General features: G+C 41.7%; 1 protein-coding gene across 1 annotated transcript in view; it reads right to left on the bottom strand.

The window, feature by feature from the left end:
- Nucleotides 1–22,114, bottom strand: part of PPM1H (protein phosphatase, Mg2+/Mn2+ dependent 1H) — a 128,614-nt gene that overhangs the window by 13,772 nt on the left and 92,728 nt on the right. Inside the window, exons 6-8 of the mRNA XM_063155150.1 lie at nt 18,940–19,058; nt 7,461–7,524; nt 5,725–5,832 (exon numbers count right to left, since the gene is read on the bottom strand). Of these exons, the coding sequence (XP_063011220.1) occupies nt 5,725–5,832; nt 7,461–7,524; nt 18,940–19,058 (291 nt within the window). The remainder of the gene's footprint in view (nt 1–5,724; nt 5,833–7,460; nt 7,525–18,939; nt 19,059–22,114) is intronic.

The following is a 22,114-nucleotide window of genomic DNA, read 5'->3' as shown; positions in this document are numbered from 1 at the left end:
CCACGCTGTACAAAAAAGGTAAGAGTATGATATGCCACAGTTTTGAAGTATGAGGAGACATCCAGGGAATTACCTAAGTGCCTGCAACAGGAATGAACCCATGGCCCTTTAAATCTTACATGAACAAAAGCAGTTCAATGATTGCAATGAAAATTACTATTTAATTCTTTTAGATTCCAAAGTAAACATTCCCAATGACTGCCTCCTTCCTGTAGCTGTATTTCAGAGAAGTAAAGCGTGATATTTAAGGAAAGTTCTGTCTGTGACACAAGTTTGCGCAAAGCTGCTCACACATTGCAGAAACCTGCTCCTTCAGGTGACAGCTGGCTGGACAATGACTGGCAATGCAGATGTTTCCTTAACTGGTGCAGCACCCTTGACAAATTTCCTAACAATGCCATCTTGAATCTTTATAGTCTTTTCCTTGTGAATTGCTGCTTCTGCAGCCAGACATCGCTGCAGAATTGAATTTGTGTCCTTGGCCTCCCATGATGTCCTGAGAGCCCTCTCAGCAACTCCCTCCAGCCCACCAATCCCTTCTTGTGTGAAGAATGAGTTTCTCACTAATTTAAATTAATCTCTCTGGAATATCAGGGCAGCTCTGGAAGAAGCCAAGTTCGGTCACCATACTTCTCCCATCTGCTGATGTCTTATTGATGTAAAGTAGCTGACCTGTTAACTAGCTGAACCTGACATCAGCAACCAGAAAATGTAAAAACTGTAAGGAACAAGCAGAAGAACCTCAGTAGCACAGCCAACCATCAAGCCACAGCGATATAAGGGTTACCCTTATATCCTACAGATAGAACAATACTACTTAACCTGACAAGTACTTACAGATCTGCTGACAGGTAACAGTGGAAACACACCACCAGAGCCCATAGTCATACACACCTTTCTGAACATGCAGTATGCAGTTTGTCAAATAATGTTCTTCTTCAATCCAGGTACTTGTTTCTCATATTATATATTACCTACATGCAGTCAAGAACACTGAGAAAACTGCTCTGGGCAAGCAATGAACAAACAGGTGGGCTGGTTTTTATTTACATTTCAAACAGATCTACCCACCAGACAAACCCAGCCTTTGGCTGCTGCGAAGGAGCACGGCAGCCCTGCGAAGGCGCTGTGCCTCGCTGGCCACGCTTGTTTTTAAGAGGCAGCCACGGCGAGTCCCTGCGGCTGGAAAACCGCTCACAACAGTGACATGTGAGCCTGCAGCCACCTGAGGTGCTCCTCAGCAGCTGGCCTCAGGGAATTCCAGCTGAACAACAGCCTGCATTCACTCCCTGCACTATTGATCAACCCGGCTACTTCAATAAATTAAGCCCTTTCTTAATTGTATCATCCCTTTTATACACAGTGTTATCCAGTGCAGCTTTCCTGGCAAATGATGAGATCTTTCAATACCACTCTCCATGTAATTTATATGTAAATAATAAAAAGTGGGTCCCAACACTGCTCCCTGCAGCATTCACCAATTAATCTCCTTTAAGCTTTTTACTGCCACCCTTTGTTTCCTGCCCGCTAGCCTATTTCCAGTAGACTGTGCCAACTTTCCACTTTGTCTGTAGCTTCTTATCTTTTATATTAATAACCTGTGATGCACAACAGTTTCTCAAATGTTCTGAGGAATCAAAGTGCTCATGCAAGAGCATAAACTGTATTTTTAATTATTATTATTATTTTAATTCTCTTGTCGACATAACCTCAAGGACCTGAAGCCACTTAAGTGTGATGTTTGCTTCCTGAAGCCACTTTAACTCCCTTTGATTATACTGTGCTTCTCTATGTATTTGCCTTATTTGTTCCTTGGGATGGTGTAATTCCTGAGGATTTCTCCAAAAGGCAGATATGAATCTAAAATGGTCTCCTTGGACATATTTGTGGAGTTGTCAGAAAGATTTTATGCACACTGGAATAACAAAAACTTTTCTTCATTACCTTCTTATCATTTACTCTGATGGCTGGCTTTGGGTGCCTTGCTGGCAAGGGCCAAAAGCTGCCATCAGAGCCACATCTTTCCCCACCAAATAGCTGAGATGCCATTCAAAAAATTTCGGGATAAAATTCTGCCTTTCATCTGCAACAAGGCAGCTCTAAGTTTTGAAAAGCAGAATTTCCTGCTGAAAGCTTTCAAATTAACTGTTCCATTATGAAAAATAAATATTTAATTCCATGCCAGAGAGCCTCAGCCATGGCTTGCCTGCTTTGTGCTACTCCAGTTCATTATAAAAGGTTCAAATCTCTAGAGCTCACCAACCTGCAGAAGTCCTCCAAATCTGGTCTCATAACAGCTGAGCCAGTGAATACTGATTACATTTGTCAGTCTTGGCTGCATGACTTTTCCTCCCATAGCCTGGCACTCTGTCAAAGTATCATTTCACACCACCCTCAAATTACTATTATATGCCTATTTCTGGATGTAGTCTCAGGGATGTTTACCTTTCCTTGAGCTAAATTTTGGTGGATATGGCACACCAGAACTTTGTCACACTGGAAGTAAAATGTTCAGAAAACTCACCACACCGCCCCTTACCCGAGAAAGAACACTACAATTACGGCACAGAAACGGGAGCCAGAGGACTTGGATCTTCCCTCTGTCACGACTCACTCTGTGCCTTAATTTCCTGTGCCTCCTCTTTTCCAGGTCTGGAAACCACACACTGTGCTTCCCTACCTCTATATAAACAATTCAGAATCCAGTGCTGCACAGGGACCAAATATGACTGCTGCCTGACACCACCGCCTTCACTTCCAAATGCCAAGCCTCCCAGGTGGCAGAATAAAGATGTTGTTTCTTAATGCCGGTTTCTGTGCAAGGTGCGCTGCCCATGTTTGGACAGAACAAGTCAGGGAAAAACATGAGGAGTTAAAGCACTGGAGCTCTCTCTGGGAAGAGAAGCAAGAGATGATTAAGAGGAGGAGATGCAATAGAAAGCAAGTTGGAGCACATGCTACCTTCCTAATAATACTCAGGGTTTTTTTGCCAATATCTCTAAATTAAGGTGGCTGGTGCTCTGTCTTTCCTCCTCCTGCCCTCATACAGTTCTGCTGAATTTAGCTATGAAGAGGATGTGGAAACAAAGCCAATTTTGCTTCCCTTTTGCAAAGCAGTTAAGAGATCCTGAAACGTGGCTAGCATACGAACTGGATGCCACATTCCAGAATTTGAACATGTACAGACACATTCCCCACAAATCAAAAAAGCCCATGAGAAGCTTTGGTTTATAGACACACACAAACACTGCGGCAGCAATTGGCAGAGATGAAATTGCTGGGATGTTGTGCTGCAGCCATTACGTACCCCAGAAACACTGAGTCTCAGCAAGCCAGAAAGAGAAATAAATAGGTGGAATTGCATCATTTTTCTGGCATTAAATCCATCACAGTGATGAGGGCAGAGCTCCTGCCTGCCTGGCTGAGGAGAACAGGAGCAGGTCTCAAGTGAGGGACACCACACATTCAAAGGGGGAAAGTACACGATAGCAAGGAAACATGAAGAAGGAGCTATCTGTAGATCTCCCTCTTTTCTTCAGGGCTGGGTTCTCTCAGCACTTCTAAAATTTTTATTTTTATAATTGGAATTTTACATATAATTTATATATAATAAATATAAATATACATAAATTTGATATCTCTGTTTATATGCATGGAGGCAAGAGGGGACGACATCACCACTCTGTGGAGTAAGCCAGATCGCCTTTAGTTGTGGGGTGGATTGTGGTGGTGCATCCTTCCTCCCTGCCTCTCCTCAGGCCAGACTATCATCTCAGAAATGCTGTCAGGCCTTGGCCTTGATGAGCAGCACCTGGGCTGAGCTTCTCTCAAGCTTATCAGAAACACTATCTGCTCCCAGGAACTTGTGCTGTCTAACAAGCCCCTGACATTTTTCAAACAGCCTTGGAAACTTATTCTTACCTGGATAACAACCCAAATGGAACAACATCCTAACAAAGTTACCAAACTTTCAGAGAAAGTTATCACCCAAATTGCAGCCAGAATGGAAAATTGATATGGCTAAAACCAACTTTTGTGCAACTCTATAAACAGTGGGTCCAAGTGAGAGCCTCTGAGCTCTCCTGGACCACAGCAGGGGGTGTACATACTCTTTTAGGTCTGTGTACCTATGAGAGTAAATATAACACAACAAAGGTACTAGGAATGTTGCTCTGCTAAATTCTTAAATATGTTAGATTTGTAAGTTAAGCCTATAAGAAAGTTACTGTTGTGCTTACAGTAAATTCTGTAGAATCTTCTGTTAAATTGTTTAAATTCAGCTATTGATTAAGGTTTTTTAAAACCTTTAGGCCTAAACCAGTGGTCAAGTCTGGGGAAAAATTTGGCAAGGGGGTCTACTCTGAAACTTGTGACTCAAAAGGAGGGTCTCCCTTATTCCTTTTTATCCTTAACCTTTCCCTCATCCTTCTTCCTTACCCATAAGTTTTTTGTCCCCAGCTCCCACATACATAATTTTTGGCTAACTTTAGTTTCAACTTGATTGGCTTTGGATTTCAGTCCAATTTTTTCTCTGTGTGTTCTAACAATCTAGTAAGTAGTAGAGTGAAGCCTGCCAACAAACTTTGTCGTGCTTTCGTTTTAATATTGAACCTGCTTTTGTTGATACTTTTGTTGGTGATTCTTTGAACAGCCTGAAGCATTCATGACAAATTTGCCTTGGAGATGTTATAAGCAAGGTTTATTTTATAATTTGGTTTCTTCCTAGCAGTATGATGTTATTTGTGTGATTTCATTCTCTTATACTGCTATAGCAAGCAACAAATTCAAGGTCAAATACTGGGTATGGTTAAAACTTTGGCAATCCAGCTGACAATGGACAGTTTTCAGCATTTGGGCCATGGAAGCAAAGCTGCCTCTTTTTGTGCTGTCATCAGATAGTTTGCCCTTGCTTAATATTTTATGAAAAATATGTGACATCTGTTCCTTGATGTAGGAACAGGAGGAATGCAGTTACAACGGGAGAAAAAAAAAGCAAGGCTTGCATGTTCCTTGTTAACAAATACATTTAAATCCCTTTGGAAGGCTTGATATCCTTCACTGCAAGGTCTCCAGTGGTCAAAAGGTGGATGGAATTGCTTGTGGCGAGGCCATTCAAAATGAAGGAGGCATTTAAAACTACCCCTAACCCAAATACCACATAGTCTCCTCATAACACCATCATTTGGGAATACACAGTGTCATTATTTGGTATTAGTACAAAACTATCAAAAGAACTGAAGGTTAAGGGGCATACAGATGGAAGCATGAAGTACTCTTCCTATGACTCTTGGAATTTTCCTGCTTGAGAGTTGATCTGGTATCCTCTGTGTAAAGCAGGATACTACACAGCTGTGGAAGACATCCCTTCTGCAGTACAGGGATTTACATCTTCTGTGAAGGCAGCATGATCTAGGCCTTTATGGGAGCTGCAGCACATGAAGGTGGAGGGAGAGATGGGTGTCTGTCACACTGAATGGCAAGGCTTTGGAATAACCACAGCACAGGGATGTGGAGCAATTAGCACACAGCTGGGGAACTTAGAGTCTACTATGAACTTAGTTCCTACTATGTGGGTGTTACTATCATGCTGCACCTTCAGAAAGGGCACCATGTTACCTGGACTGGATTACAGTCAGAAGAAATGATTTGAGAAGAACAAATAAAAACACTAAGTAAATTTATTTCCCTCTCACAAATCAGATAGTCGAACCTTGGCTGTTTTACCTCAGGAGATGAGGAGAGAAAAGGTTTGATGTATATATTGGAGTCGTGCACTTTCAGGTCATGGTCTCCCAGTCCTCGAGTCACTCCAATTGTTGCCATAACCCGAGCCTGGAGATAAAGAAAAGCAGTGGGATAAAATCTTGTTACATGGACTGTGTCAATAAAGAATGAGATAACTCTGCTTCCCTAACTGCTACAGTTAGGGATGAATGCCCTTTCCTCTCCCAGAAACACTAGATTTAACACAGCAAAACAACATCAAACTTTTCACACTCAAGCCATCTCCATTTTCCTCCTTATTAAGCTTTGTTTTCATCCACATCCCACTCACCATCTCTAAGGTACTGGGTCTACAGAAACCTTACCCAGTCACCTCACTGTCCACACCAGTCTGTGAGAGCATTCCTTCAGCAAATTGTACTGTTAGTGTAGGTTTTACAAAGAGGACAAGGAGCTCAACTATTCACATAATGAATCTGTGGTATTTTCCTATTTACATATTGTTGTATATCCCCTTTACCACGAAAAAGTGCCAAAGGCACCTTAAATTGCTGAAGACACACGTGACAGCAGCACTGACCACAGTGCCCTCTTCTAGGGAGAGTCACTCTACAGCAGGTCTGCAGTTCCCTCACATCTGCCACATCCTTCCCCCAGCACCCTCCTCTGTGACATGAGTGGTGTCCCAAGAGGTTCTGGGCTCTCCTTCATTAAATCTGCTCCAAAGACTGACCAGCCATTCAGCCTCCCAGGGAACCCTGCTCTCTGAGCTCTGCAGATCACTTCCCCCAAACTCAGGCTCAGCCACAGCAGCTTCTGAGCAAGGGAGCTCAGCATCGCTAATGGTGAGCAACTGGCTCAGAATCATTTTGCCTCAGTGACTCCTGGCTCCACAGAGCCATAAGAAAGTAAATTAAAAAGATGTGCATGAAACATCTTGCAAATAATTATAAACCTAACAAAATTCAGAGATAAGCTGCAGGTCTGAACCTTCAAAACATGGACTAATTTTGAAAAGCATCTATTTTTGCATTGAGATAAGAACCCAATGCAGCAGAGGAGCACTATTAAGAAACACAGCAAGCATACCAATATCAGCAAACTGACACCACTGCATCCTTATATTGATCCTACTGCTGCATCCAGCTAAGCTTGCTGGGACCAACACTAACGATCTCACTGTTCTTAATCACAGAGCTGAAAACAAAGTATAACAAACAGAACAGCGTTTCTCCCTTTCAACTATCAGCCTTCACACGTCAGAAAAATTCAACAGTGAGTTCACATAACCTTATCTTTTTCAGCTAGTGTCAAAGGTGTTATACTTTACAAATCCTGCCCTGATCCCTCCTCTTCCTAAATTAGAGTTTTGCATCTCAGAGCACTATTAAATATCTCCCTGCTTTGTTCTAGCTATATTTTACAATGAAACAGGAACGTTTAAAGTCAATTACTTACGACACTCTCATTGTAGCCTATTTACAATGAAAGAAAAACAAAAGCAAACTAAACAACAAATGACTGCTGTAAAACGGTTATTACTATGTTGAGCTCTCCCCACTACCCCCCAGACATGAGACTGATTTATGACAGAACCAAGATATTCTTTCAAGCTGTCAAAACGATAAAATAAAGAGATACTGAGTGGAAAACACTGGACAGCCATGGGCTAAACTGAATGGCAAACAGCACAGAATTCCTTCTTCCTTTGGTCCGAGGAAAGCAAATGTGCCCACCTTCTTGCCTTCTCCATATATAAGGGGAAACTTCAAGTCATCTTCCTCAATGGTTTTGTATGCCCTGTGGGGGGAGGACAAACAACATTTGTGAAGCTTGTAGTCAATTAGTGACCCAGTGCCCTGAAAGAAGCAGCTGTGATTTCAAAAATGGGGGGAGAAAAAAAAAATCATTATTTTTCCTAGGGACTCTGTCCTTGAACCAAGATGTAAATTTCTTTTTCTGCAGGAAGGTTTTCTGTAAATAGTTATCCATTTCACTAAAAGGAAAAGCGAAGATAAAAATATATCTAATATGCCAGGCTGCTCCTATTGATTGCAAAGAAAGAGGTGAACTGGAATAACATCCTAATCAGGTAAGATATTGTCAGATATTGTACCAGCTATACCATAACACAGTGTCATAAAAAACCCCAAGTCCAACCAAATAAAAAACCCAAACAAAACCAACTCCAAACCCAAGTAACTAACCAATGCCTAGATTGGCACTGTTAATGTGAAATGTGAGCAATGACAGGACGTGTACCCATGGTGTGAAACAGCTGTCTGATCCTGTTCTCGCTCTCCAGGACCACAGAAACCAAGACAAACCTGACAAAAGCAGGGACCAAGCTTTTTCCCCTCTCTCCTCTTCCTCCTTATATTCTCCTGCACAACACCTCACACTGACTGTGCTTTAGGAAGAAAGGAAAAAAGTGTCATTTAGGCCAGTGTCCTTCAAAAGAATGCTCCCCACTGCTGAGTGCAGCTTCTTTCAGGGAACCATTAAAAAAACACTGTCCCTCAGGCCTTCAACTGTGACACCTCAGTGTAAAGACACTGGAGGAGGCTGTGTTCCAAGGGCTGCAGCTAACTTGTTCCATCAGCAGATTAGGGAGAGCAGCTGGCTAGCCTGTGACCTCCTGAAGCAGTGCAAATAAGTGAGGGAGGCCCAGAGAGCTACAGTGATTTATTTTGTGGTTACTCATAGCCTGTCACCTCTCGGGCTTAGAACTTGGGTGTCAAACTCATCTCAAATGTGCTTTTTCTGTTGATGTTGCTATTGCCTGAAAAATTGCCATCACGTAAAAAACAATGCTCAGAACTGCAACCACAGCAGCGGAGGTAGCACAGACACACTGAAAAGCAACCTGGGCCACTCTAGAAAAGTACCTATGTCCTGCATTGCCAGAGAAACAGAATTAATAATATACTAATGTGTGGTTTGCTGCAAGAGAAGCATGAAGCACAGCTTTTCAGCTAACAACTCAGCAACTGCACTGGGGAGACAGAAAGAAGATATGAAGTTAATTTTCCTTTCTGCCCTGTGAAACCTCCTGCATTTTGTATGTGGGTTTATTTCACATAGGCTACAACCTTCTGGACTATTTCTCTTGATTTTATGTAATAAAGTTGCTTTTATATTGTTGTTTACTGTATATAAAGATATAATATAGCAGTAGGTATATCAAACACAGATACACAGAGAACCTGAGGGAGTGGTTTGGCTCTTTTAGTGCCAGCACGGCCTTACTCAGCCCTCTGTGTAATTCAGCCCAGTACACTGCTTTAACAACACAGTGTTGCAACCCTCTCCTCTCCTTCTCTCTATCTTCCTTGCCCACATCCCAGGAGGTTTTGGTGGTCACCAGGGCATGACAAGAAAGGTTATAAAGACAAGGCAATGCTATTGCTTCCAGCTCTGAACGAGCCTAAAGCCTGTTAAGTGCTTCTGCCACGTAAGCCTCTATTTTTCCAAATGGAAAAACAGGAGGAGCAGTGGGGAGTAGAAAAGGCAAGCTCGTGCCCAGCTAGATCTAGCTGCATTTTTTTCAGTTAACTTTGCTTCTTCTTTTCATTTCAAAAGAATTATGAAATGCTACTGCTGTCCAAAAATACTGAACTAGGCCTTGACATATGTACCACCCACAAAGTTACATTTGGACTCAGGATCAACATTTTGGAAAACCGGGCCAAATCGCACCAGGAGCCAAAAGAGATGTCAGAACAAAAGAACAAGGACTGACATGATGTTACTCATATGCTAACTGGAATCTGCTCTAAATGCATGGTGAAAAAATAACCAGGAGCTACTAAGTGCGCAACACAATCTACAGAAGTTTCTTAGAGTGCTGGGGTGATTAGTGCTTTTACACTCTAGAAATAAAAGATTATCAAAGTTACCTGCATATTTCTGGGTTAGAACTTGAAAAACCAGTCATCTCCCATATGCAAATTTCAGAGCCAAAATCCTAAATAATGTCTTACATGTGTTATGAGTTCTCCTGCCATATAAGCTGTTCTTAAAATTGGTCTTCTGAAAGCACATACAAATTCACCTAAGAGTAGAAGTTGATGACTAAAACCAAAATCCACATTCCATTTTCCTTCGTGGCAAACTGTGTAAGGTCACTGGTCACAACAAGTATTGAAGCATTGGCATCCCCAGGCACAACAGATGGTGTTGAAAACACAACCCACCCTGACCTGGAAGGTTCGGTTCTGCGCACAACAGGGGAATCCAGACTCTGTGCTCTGCTTTTTCATGGAACTTGGCTTTAGAAAGTTTGTGTTTCACATCTCTGCTTGTGACACCTAATAGTAAACTGAGAATTAAACCTAAGGAAGAGCAAAGAAAATCATCATCAAAGGGTTTTAGCTTGAAGCATAGAATACACCTATGTGTATTTGTGGCAAACAACCAAGAGAAAGTACTACTGCTTCATAAAGTCCTAGTTCACACTGAGTACAAGGCTAAAGGCATCTCTGAAATAGGTTTGTAGATTTTGTGCATTTCTAGCATGATTTGCTACCACTCTAAAAAAAAACCACCAAACCTAGGGCCATCCATACACCTTCCACCTGCCCCAACTCTCCCCCTCACCCAAAATAGCCTAACTCACAACCAAACTACTCCAGCTATCCAAACAACCTCCTTCTCAAGCTCAACTTTCTTTATTCATACCAACAGAAAATCATGTTTTAATCTTTAAGCAACACAAAACTTGATAGAAACTCTTTCTTTTCCCCTCCCACACAAGTAATCAGTGGAATGGAGCTCACCCTTTGGGCAACAGAGCTTAAATCACCAGTCCAAAAGGAACTGTTCATCTGTACTGTCTGTTGAACTACAGCAGTGTAGTTCAGCATCTAACCAGTGTAAGTGCATGCTTACTATCAAGGAGATGTGTAGTACAGGTTAGGCACAGAGCCACTGAAAATTGTACCATTTATGTCTCAACTCAGCCATAATCTTAAAAAATGTCCTTACACTTGTGCTTCTGCAGAGTCAGGATCTCTAAGTCCAGACAGCACTGTCTGATACTAAGTACCCTCTAGACAGGTTATCTCTAATGTTCAGTGTCTCAGTATTTTTCCCCTATTGCTTGTCTGACGCACAGTTTAATGAAATGAAATTACAATAAACAAAGATAATTAAGGCACACAAACTATAGCAATGTTTGTTAAGAGAAAAGATGATGGCAAAGCCAAATGAAAGACTGATGCACATGCACATGGGCATAAAACAGTTTTTAGGGAAAGATCTACCTTAACCAAGATACTCTCACAGGCCTTCTTTCAAATGAAGAGGAAAACATACAAGTTTTAAAACACTCATTATTCACAGAAAATTCAGAAACACCTTCTTATGAACCTGAAAGTGTATAATGCTTCATTTTGCAAATCCCAATTCTGTCTACCAATCTACAAATTAAAAAAAAATAAAGTCTCTCAGCATGACTTGTACACATCTATGATCTCCGGCTTGATCTAATCAGACTAATACATGAGCCTTGGACCTCGAGGGAGCCTTCACTGCTGTGTACAGTCCTAAGATGAAGTCTGCACTTCAGAGAGCACCAGCACCACATATTCCTGTGGAAGTAATTCCTAAGTAATGCAAACTATCCATTTTGGTCAGCCCAGTTTAAAGACATGCATCAGAAAATTTTCAGGCACTTCCTGGAGTGTGGCCGACTTTTTAGTCCATTCACCTCTATTGGAGCATTAAAGAAAATGTTAGAAGAAAAGTCAGGGACAGGACTGTCAAGCATCTCAAGTGTTTAGAGAGGTCCTTGCCCAAAAAAAGATAAATCAGGAAGAAAATGTAATGAAGGTATTTAAAAGGAGAAGCTGGGAGGGACAGAGAAAGAGTATTGCAATCACTTTCGTTCACTACTTGTGATCTGTTGAGCTTTCACTACTGAGTGACAAAACCTCTGTTCAGACAGTGCAGCTGCACATCAAACAGGTTCACCTTCTGCAATAGCCTCAGCAGGCCAAGCCTTTCTTTTCTGCCCCCAGTGAACTTGCTGCCTTGAGCACTTATTAAAATTTATTTAATTTCTTCTACTCTTAAAAGACAAACAGGAAGGTTTGTCAGCAATTTACTCTGGAGATGGAGGGGTAAGGGAAGTGGTCTGAGTGTTAACACTCTGTTAATACTCTGTGGGCTGAGTGCACTGCAGTGCACTGTGATGGACAGAAAAACTATTTGTAAATTGGTATTTTGCTGTATTTGTTAAAAGCTTGTTGTGAGGCAGATGGGAGAAAGGCTGCATGTTAAACTCAAGTGCCTGCTCCATACTTGTTAGCTGGGATTCTCTGGATGCAAAGGAGATTGAGGTTGAGGAAGAATCGCAAAGTAAATTCTTCTGGGAAAGATCTCTGCAGTGCAGGATGGAGGAGGCAGTTCTCGAGACACAGCAAGCAAGAGACCTCACCATTCCACAGCAGTGTTGGAAACTCCTCCAAGCAGCAAGGGGCTTCCTCTCAGCCAGAAGCAGAGCCATAAATCAATCTTTGGAAACGAGGGAAAGAAAGAGAACTTCTATGGACCCAGCTGAGGTTATGTCAAATTTGTGCAGATGGGGAAGCCAGAGAAAGCACGAGTGTGTAACGAGACTTCACCTTATCAAGAAGAAGGGATGTTTTTGCTTGGATTTTCAGATTGAAGATTATGTCATTCCAGTTTAGTTTCCTTCTGACAAAACAGACTGGGATTCTTTTGTTTGCCCTTGCATATGCAGCACCCAATTCCACACCAAGGCAAAGCCCAAGTGGAGATGCACAGCCACGCAGGGACAGGTCTTAGATGCACAGAAGGAGATGCTCTTGCAGAACATGACTCAGACCAACTTCATTCTTATCACTCTCATTTGGCCCCAGAGAGGCCATTTACACAGAGTTTTACTCCAGACTTAAGCTTTCTCTCTTGTTGCAGCAGTATTACTTTCCTGTTTCTGCTTTCTTCCGCCCCAAAGACTCTGGCTCAGCTGCTGTGGCATGTGCACACTTGGGGGAAAGAGCCATTCATCACCGTCAGGAGACGTGCTGTACACAGCAGGTCAGCTCTCACCTCCTGCTGCTCCTGCAGTGAGGGCTGCAGATCCTGAAAAGATGCATAACATGCACATTGCAAACAGCCATTCATCATTGCAGAGCTGTGCCCCAGACACCCAGGCACAGCCCAGCAAGCTGCTCTAGCTGTGTGCACCAAGGAGGCACGTCCCCTCCCGCTCCCCGCCGCCTTGCAGCGAGAGACAAAAGCACACACACAGAAAGCTGGGCAGGTGACTGCCGACAATGGTTTCTGCTGCAAAAATCATATCCTCTCTCTCCCCTCCAGAATGGCCCAGTGCTGCAAAGGTGCCCCATAATCATTAAATTATGAAAATGTAAGTTGCTGGAAGGAAATTAATACCAGGCATGACTGGGGAAAAGGTTGCTTTCTCATGAAGTAATTATGAAATTAAAATTTGATCTCTCCCTGGCGATTGTACAAAGGATACAGCTGAGGTCTCAAACACAACAATACAGCCAGGTTTTCAGCAGAAGAAACGTTGAATGTTTCACTAGACAAAAAAGCTCAATTAAAAAAAAACGGGAAAGGATTACTTTTTGTAAATTACATGATTTTGGCTAAAAGGAGCAATGAAAGCAGGTTAGAGCACAGGGTTTGCAGACTTCCAATTACTTCTTACAAGTTGGAATCAAGCTGTTAGGAAATGCAGCTTATCTGAATAAGACTAATAATGCTAAGCTAATTAGACCCACAGGCATTAGCCAGCAGATAAATTCAGGCCAAAAAGAGGGACACTGTCACTTTAAATACTGCCTTGGGATCGGTGGAAAAGCTAATGAGGAGTGTCAGTTGGGGCTGTTTTATTAGGTGGCTCTCTAGAGACTATAGCCTGAGGTTTCTGTAGCAGGGCTTCTGTGCTTGATTCAATAAATCAATTTATATTAAAGGAGGGTACAGCACAGGTGCCAGCTCTATAAAGCATTTTTGTGGCATTTCTCAATCTGCTCAGGCACTCCTTGGGCAGGCTACCTGAACGTGCTGTCAAAGGACATTGAGCCCAGCAATAAAGAGTAAGATAGCAGCCACATTGGCAATATTTGTTCAAATCAGCTCACACATTACCAAGCAAAACATGTACATTGGCTCTCACCGGGTATTCTGGATCCCCAATAAGTGATTAATGAGAGCCTGGTTTTTGTGAGCTGGAGTCTGAACCGCAGACGGCAAGGCGGGCTGCACAATGAAAGCGAAAGGCATCCATCCCAAACAAAATAAAACGGCTTGAAAAGTGAAGTTGCTTTTTTAATCAGATGCTTAAAGGCTGAAAGACATTCCCTGTTGCAAAGAAAAGGGCGAGTGCAGAGCAGGCTGGCAGCTTTCCAGGCAGTGGACAATATTGACTCTAGAATAAAATAGGTTTTGGTTAGTGCTTGCCTCAGGGCACCAGCCTCCCTGCTGTGGAATAAATCATGCGGGCAGGCGATTCCCCAGCACGGTCTGACCCTCGGGGCTGACCCCATGTGCCACCGCACTCCCTGACCAGACACACGGACACGGAGCTGGCAAGGGCTCCCCTGCTGCAGCAAAGACAGCACGCTCAGAGACTGTGCCCAATTCCCCGGCTCGCTGCCACCTTGGCTTCAGCCCATGGTGTGGGGTGGGCACTACACTGCCTCAAACCATTTCTGATGGGGTGCAGCTCAGCTCTGCCTCTCCTGGAGGGCAAAGGAAGCAACCAACAAGTAGGTCAAAAACCGTACTTGTTATCTAGTTCTCTTTTGCCATCCTAAAATCAAGTCAAATAGCTGAAGCTGTGATCTGGATACAAGCCTTAAAGAACTGCACTTCAATGCAAGCAGCAATAAAGCCACTGTTTCTGTTCCAAGGAGGAGCAAAAAATTAATTTTGAAACCACTGAAGTTGATGCCAACTGGTAGTGCCTTCTGGATGCCTTTGGTTAAGCACAGTGCTGTATGGCTCCTCCAGCCCCACAGAAGGCTGGGAGGGGAACTCTGGAAGGAACCACGGTGAAGCACACAGCCAGTCAGAAATCCAAGTTTCTGAAGGTTCTAGGGATACAGTCAAAGCAAAATACCTCCAAACTGTTCACACTGGATGTACATGTGAAGGAAATCTGACCAACTGTGTTTTAGCTTTAAATAAAAGCCAGAGACAGAGAGCACTAATTCTGTGCAGGCCTTCAAAGGAGCAGCTGTCACCAGGCCTGCTGTTTCCCTCCTCCCTCCATTTCCATTTCAGGTTACTCACCTCACTTTTTAGCACTGACCGGTCTCTGCTTACATGGCCTCTGAGTCTTTCCTGATGCTTCTGTTGCCAGGACTTGTGAAAGCCACCAGGACACCTCTCTCCAATATAAGTCTAACCTCTGCAAGGCATGGGCTTGGAAATTCCAGTCCAGAGACCCAGCTGTGAAAGACTGTCAGTAACATAGATATCTGCCAGCAAATTATGGCTCGAGACAGCTTGAAAGTTTGTTCAGCAGGATACACTGCTCTTAAGATGCCTTGCCAGCGACACTGCACATTTTGCAATCGTTGTTCAACCACAATGCGCATAGGGCAAGGGTGCAGGAAGGGCAGCTCATGGTCAGCTCCCAGCAGTGTGGGATTTATTTTACATATATTTAATACAGCATGATTTCTCATTGCAATTGCCACTGCAAAGAAAGGAGCCAGGGCAGGCGAGCTGGAGCAGGAAGGGAAAGGCTGGTCTCAAAGCAGTTGCAGGCAGCCTGGGCTAGTGATGCGGCACACATTGCTGGATCAGTGGTTGTCCTAATGCTGTGGGGAAACTTGGCAGCCGTGCTACCACTGTGGGCTGTGGAGACAAAGCCAGTGTGGAAACTTCACATGAAAAAGAAAAAAAAAAAAAATAAAAAGAAAGAAAGAAAAAATAAAGGGCCAAATACATTATAACAGACCCAAAGACAATAATCTTTTGTAATCCAAACAAGCTGGGCAAGCCAAGCCATTGTTGAGAATCTGAAAAGCTCTGGAGCAAAGGAGGAGGATAAAAATGAGGAAAAAAATGTCATACAGCTTCTAATAGAAAACACAAAAATTATACTGAATTGTAAACTAAAACAGTTTAGTTTCCCGAGGAAACATCAAAGCAGAGAGTGTTCTACATTCTCTCACTAAAGGATTAAGTAATTAAGTGTAAGAGTCGCTTTTTCTTCCTGATATCACCTGCACCTCTCTACATGTATGTGCAAATGTAAACACACAATGAGGTTAGTGACCAAAAAACAATTCACACAATTGATCATCTGCATTGTATGTGATAAAAGTTCAGCAGCATTTTAGTGTATCAAGCTCTGGCTGGCCAAAGCACCATCTGACATTTTCTAGAAAAGGAATATATATGCTAATTTATTCTCCATGATAGATAGTGTCCTTAGAAACAAATGCAAAACAGGCATGTCCTCGGCCACTGTGTCCTGATGCATCAGTTGAATCCAGGAATAAGAAAGGGAAGAAAATAGAAGCAAAATCGTTGAAGTGAAAACAGCCACTAAGAAACCTCTGCCACCTCAAACCATCACCTCTGAGGGCCCACCAAACTGGAAATCTAATGTCTTGTCCACAATCACAGCCACTAAAATTGACCCAGACTTTCACATAAATAGAAACAGATTGCTTCTCCTCTGCCTAGGGGTTCACTGCACACAATCCAATGGATAACAAACACCTTGGGTGAAACCTTGCAAAAAGAAATGTATCCTTATTTAGAAGGGCTCTGTTTTACACAAATGTATGGCAATAGAGCAATTTCTTCATCATTTTATTGTCCCGAGGCAACCAAAGAGGTAATTGATGCACTAGTTGTGCAATATGGAGCAGCTGAAAGATTCCAATTCTTTTATTAGGACAAAAATGTAGGCCCCATTTTTCACTTCCATCCAGAAGTCAAAAGAAACAGCAGGGAGAGGTAGGCTCACCACAGTCTCCACATGCTTCTGCTTGGCACAGGCCACCTTTTTCTGGGACAATACTGTGGTGAATTCAGACTTGAATTTTCAAGTCGCAGTTCAAGCATTTATTCCAGAATAACTGCTTACAGCTAAGCATATTTGTACTGAACTGGTGACAATTTTTGCATTGACCATATTAGAATCTCTAACTAGATCAACGTGTGTCCTAGATTTCAGGAAATTCAGAAAAATCAAATGGAAAATAACTTTTTTCTCCTCCCTGCTATATACTAGAGCTAAGAGAGTTCACAAATCAGTACTGAAAAGCAACACATTGGATCAAATCTGCCAGTCTGACTTACCAAAGCTCTTCTACCTCACTCATTATTCTACATTTAGAATTTCTGTTCCTTTTTCTAAAGCCAAACAGTATAAACTATATAATGACCATTTTGGATAAGGAAAAGCTTTATGCATACATTCACAAGTGAGGTAGAAATCTACAGAATTACCTCTTCACTTAACTTTTAAACTGTCTAGTACTGCATGAATCTCAACATTCTGCTGGTGATTTGGGCTGAAAAAAAATACTGTAGTAAGCAAAACTTCCACTGAGTTTTTTGAATTTTCAATTTGGAACCTCTAGTGTGCATAAATAGTTTTTTTTTTCCCTCTTCATGCTTTACTTTGTATTTTTCAATACCGAATTTGTTCACTATCATGCCCATTTGCATTAATCACTTAATTCTTTGCAGTACTTCATGGTCATTCTTGTTTAATAGGAAAAGAGCTGCAGTGTCACCTGCCAGTGCTGCAACTTCAACCATTCCAACCTCATTTCCTTTCCAGACCACTAACCAACCAGGGAAATGCAAAACAACTCCCATGAACCTGAAGAAACCCTCTTTGCTTTCCAGACATGATGACAGAAATCTGTTCTTGCCCTCTTCTCAGGAAGTTCCTGGCCTATGATACTTCTGTAGCTCTCCCCCACATGTTTTTCCTCCCAACTGGCATGTCACATCTTGAAAAAGAGCTTTTGGAAGTCTACATGAAACCATTCTTTATTGGTGTCTCCAGAGACATCTGGGAGCTTAACAAAAAAAACCCTCCTTCTGCAGAAATTGGGAAAGTGTCTCATGATCTTCCAAATGTTTTGCTGTCTAAGTCCTCAGTTGATCCAATGTTCTCATTCTGTTCCTATTCTTTTGCTCATGCCTGTAGCCTTTTTAAAATGTGAAGTCATCATTCTCAGGGTGAAACTGCATATTCCACTAGCAGCTGTTCAAGATGACAGACAATGATGGTTATTCTCAGATTTACATGTTCTGCACAAACACTTCAGATTATATTAAACTTAGATCATTATTCTGCCATTAAAACATAATTATATTTATGGTCCATAAAGCATGGAACAAAGCAAAAGTTATATAGAGCTGTACTTGTATGTGAGCATCCAGACTTCCAAATCTAAAGTAGGCTTTCTTTTTAACCCCTTTGTTCTTTTTCTGCCTGAAAGGACATTTACTACTGACACGAAAACACGAATGTCATGGAAATGAAGATCATTTGCATATATTAGGCTTTTACATGACATAGGTCATGCACAGAACTTACAACAGCAAAGTTTAGGGCTTCTCCAAGGAGCCTCTTGAACCAAGAAAAAACAATGAAGACATTTAGCCAGGAACAAAACCCCCCATGTCATTCTTTCTGTCTTCACTTCTTTAAGTCCATGCTGTTCATTCAAGCATTTTCATTTTAGGCTGGTTGTGTTCAGATAGGCCCCTGTCTTAAACATTCCTCAAGGGATATCCAAACCAAGGGCCAGCTGCAGTGGAGTAGGGAGGAAGCTCGTCCCTTCTGCAAGCCTTCCTCAGCATGTAAGGCATGATGGCCCAAAGTCTTGGTTTAAAAGACGAACGTCTTACCCACTCATCCAGAATTTATAAAAAACTACGTCCAAGATAGGAAAATTGTTTTGCTTTCAGAAAGATCCCCTGGCACATCTTTGCCTTTATATGCTTTCTCCGCTTTGTAGTGCTCCCACACTACAATGAACTCTCTGGAGGGAGGTCCACGTATTTAAAACATTATCTTCTAGAAGAAAGATACACCTGAAAGAAGGAAATGCCTTTTCTTTTAGTATGCAGGGGTACACCTCCATGTTTGCTGCAGTTTACACTAATCAAAGATAGGTACAAAGTAGGCATTGGCTGGGGGAGAAGGCTGACCCCATGCTGAGGAGGACACATTCTTACCAGCCAGTCATGTTGAAGTCACGGTACAGCATCCTCTTTCCAACCTCCTTGCGCTGCACCCTCCGTGGAAACTCTAGATGTGTGAATTCATTTCCCAGCAAGTGAGGCTGCATGTAAGCCTGTGGGCAGAAATCAAACCACAGATACCACATAAAACAAGACATCATCTATTTTTAATGAGCTAGTATTACCATCCCTTCCTGGTCCCTTCCCACACAAATTCCACCCACTACTCTACCCTTCTTTTTAAATAAGGACAATGATGTGCTCCATTTCAGCAAACTATGCACATACACCATTTCTGCCCCTGCCTGATATCCAGCAGCAGCCTTATGCAGCTTTAGAAGTTGTCTTGCCCTCAAAATTCTTTATTTCTTCTCCCTACTCCTCAAGATTTGGGATCTCTAAACTACACTTCATCCATTGACCCTGAAGGAGTCTGCAGAGCTTTGTAAAACAGAACACATGCCTTTTTGTTAGTCAGCAAGAGAGAAAGGAATGATCAAATACAAAGCCATGGAGAGACTTGAAGGGGTGATTGTGCAGTGAAGCTCAAGCTTTTTGACTCGCAGTTCAGCTATGCCAACAACACAGAAAACCAACATTGCTACCACATTTTAACTGTCACCACCTTGAGAAAAATGCACCCCATCACACGGCACTGCAAATAAACACAAGCTACAAAGCAGCTTATTTTCTTGTTTTTGAAAAACTACATCCTTCATCCAAAACAGACTTCAAGAAAAGCAGCAGTGGTTTTGTGTCACAACTGAAACTAAGGCACTTTGATGGTTTTAATGCTCAAATGCTGCTCATGTCCTCTGTGTTGCACTGCTCTGCAGATGTTGGGAGGCCTCTTTGCCAGAGTTGTGCCTTTGACTCACACTCTCCAAAGCTGACCATAGTCGAGAGCATCACGAGGTTCTTTGTCCACCGTGTAAATTTTTGCATTGAATTTATAGACAGATCACTTTACATGATAGTTTAATCCTAAAAATACTCTATTTCTTCTTTCTGAAATAAATCTCACTCCTTTTTCTTTAATACTGAAATAAACAAGCTTTTCTCTCTTCCTCCGCAAAGCTGCATTGTGAGAGAGCTCTTATGAAAGACACAGTCAAATTGGCTAGGGAACTGAAAAAAAGTTGCATTTCTTAACCTTTTTGCAGATAACTCTTTTTCCTTATCCAGCCTGTTAAGGCAATAAAGCCTGTCTTATCTTCCCCAGCAGCTGCCATCAAGGGAGATGAAATGAGCTGGGGTTTAGTTTGTATATATGTCATAAATCTAGTGCTCATCAAAGGTAAACAGCAGGAAGCACTGGAAGCCCTTATTGATCTACCTGGCATCTGTCATGCAGATAGTTCACAATAAAATATTTCCTGCATTTAAGAGTTGAGCCTGCTCCCACTCAATTTAATAGGAGCTCTATCAGGCTCAGCACATCACAATGCTAACTTTCTATCAGCTTGTCCCTGTTCCCATCACCAGACATCATTCCAGAAAATACCTCAAGCTTGGTTGGAACAGGACTGAGGAAGGTTGCTGTGTGTAGCCAGCAAGATTGGATTCTGCTTTCAAGAGGTGGCTTTCAAGCACACAAGTGATCTTGACATCACGATCCCTTCCTGGAACAGGAACTCCATCAAATTCTCTCTGTGTACAGTTAAGGGAATTATATTTTTTTTCCTTGAGTCTACAGTCAGCCAAGGTCCCCTTCTACACCCAAACATTGTTGTCAAGGGCCCTCTAATTGGATCCCTCTCCTCATTACATAAATAGTTGAGAAGCACTAGTGAGTTTTGAGAGGTTCAGCAGTATTAGTCCACATGAGACTTTTCATACTTCCAGAACACTGGAAGTATGAAAAATGAATTTCTTCATTTAAAAGTACACGTAAGCCTTTTATTTTATTTATTTTCATTCCAGTTGCAAAAAAGATGGAAAATTCCTAATGGCTTGATGCATCGCATAATATGAACGATATTTTTTCTTTGTATGATAACAAAGAGCTGGATTGGTTTTGGTATATTTAAAATTTCTTCTGCTCTATGATATTGTAAACAATGAAGTCAATCTGCATTCAAAGTGAAATTCGGTTTGCTTTTAAAAATGCACAGCTTATCTTGATTAAAACATTACAAACCACTACCAGCTAAATACTGTCACCTGCCTAAAAAACAAGGTCATACTTAAAAAACAATCACACCTGATATCAAAATGAAGTTATCTAACCTTCATTTGATTGTGAGATTACTAGTCTGAATAAGAGGTTCAGAAGAAAAATATTACAGGCTTTTATCCTTTTTTCACTTAAAACCAGGAATTTTCTTTAATGAAAAGGTAAAGCAACCAGGAGAGACTGCATTGCATAAAGATTTACTCAGATGGAAAGTCTGAGGTCATAACTGAAATAAGATTAATAAAGCTGGCACAGTTACCAGTGGACTGCTAATGTTCAAATAAGACTTCTCTTCCGCAGCCAAGCCTCAATGCTTGATTTACAATCCAGGGATCTTAACTTGATTCTAATATTTTTGGCGTCAGTGAAACAGAGGGAAAAGAGCAATTTGGAAGCTTCTGGTGTCTGAGATCTGAATTCTTATGTGAAGAAATGGGGATTTTTGTTGTGCTTTGCTTTATTTATTTAATTTTCCATAATTTTTACCATTTTTAAACTGTCAATTTTGATGTTTCACTGGTAATTCTACAGAGAGAAGAATGTTCTACTACAAAACTCAGTTGCAACTTCCAGTTGGGTTTGTTGAGAACTGTTCTCCATGTACAAGGCAGGGCTCTTCTCCCCACCTCAAGAAAACCATGCTGGGCAGCAGAACCAGAAAATAAACAAAAAGCAACACTTTAAAAATCTACAGAACTTTCAAACAGATAGACATGCAGAACCATGAAATCCCCTCAAGTGATCAAACAACAAAAAAAAAGATAAGTGAACTAACTACCAGAATTTCACCTTTGATGACACAATGTATCTTCCATTTATTTAATTTGTTTAGTCTCAATTTGCAGGAACCTCAGATCAGAAACACCACTCAGAGAACCTGAAATTTAACAAATAGTGTGGCTACCAAACACTTCCTGTATCCTTATGAGGTATTTTCAGACAACATTGTTATTCTGTGTTATGGAACTGGAACATTTGTCATATTTTCTCTTT

Source organism: Melospiza melodia, chromosome 4 (assembly GCF_035770615.1).
Source record: "Melospiza melodia melodia isolate bMelMel2 chromosome 4, bMelMel2.pri, whole genome shotgun sequence".
NCBI classification, from domain to species: domain Eukaryota; kingdom Metazoa; phylum Chordata; class Aves; order Passeriformes; family Passerellidae; genus Melospiza; species Melospiza melodia.
This window is presented reverse-complemented; position numbering and strand designations above follow the sequence as displayed.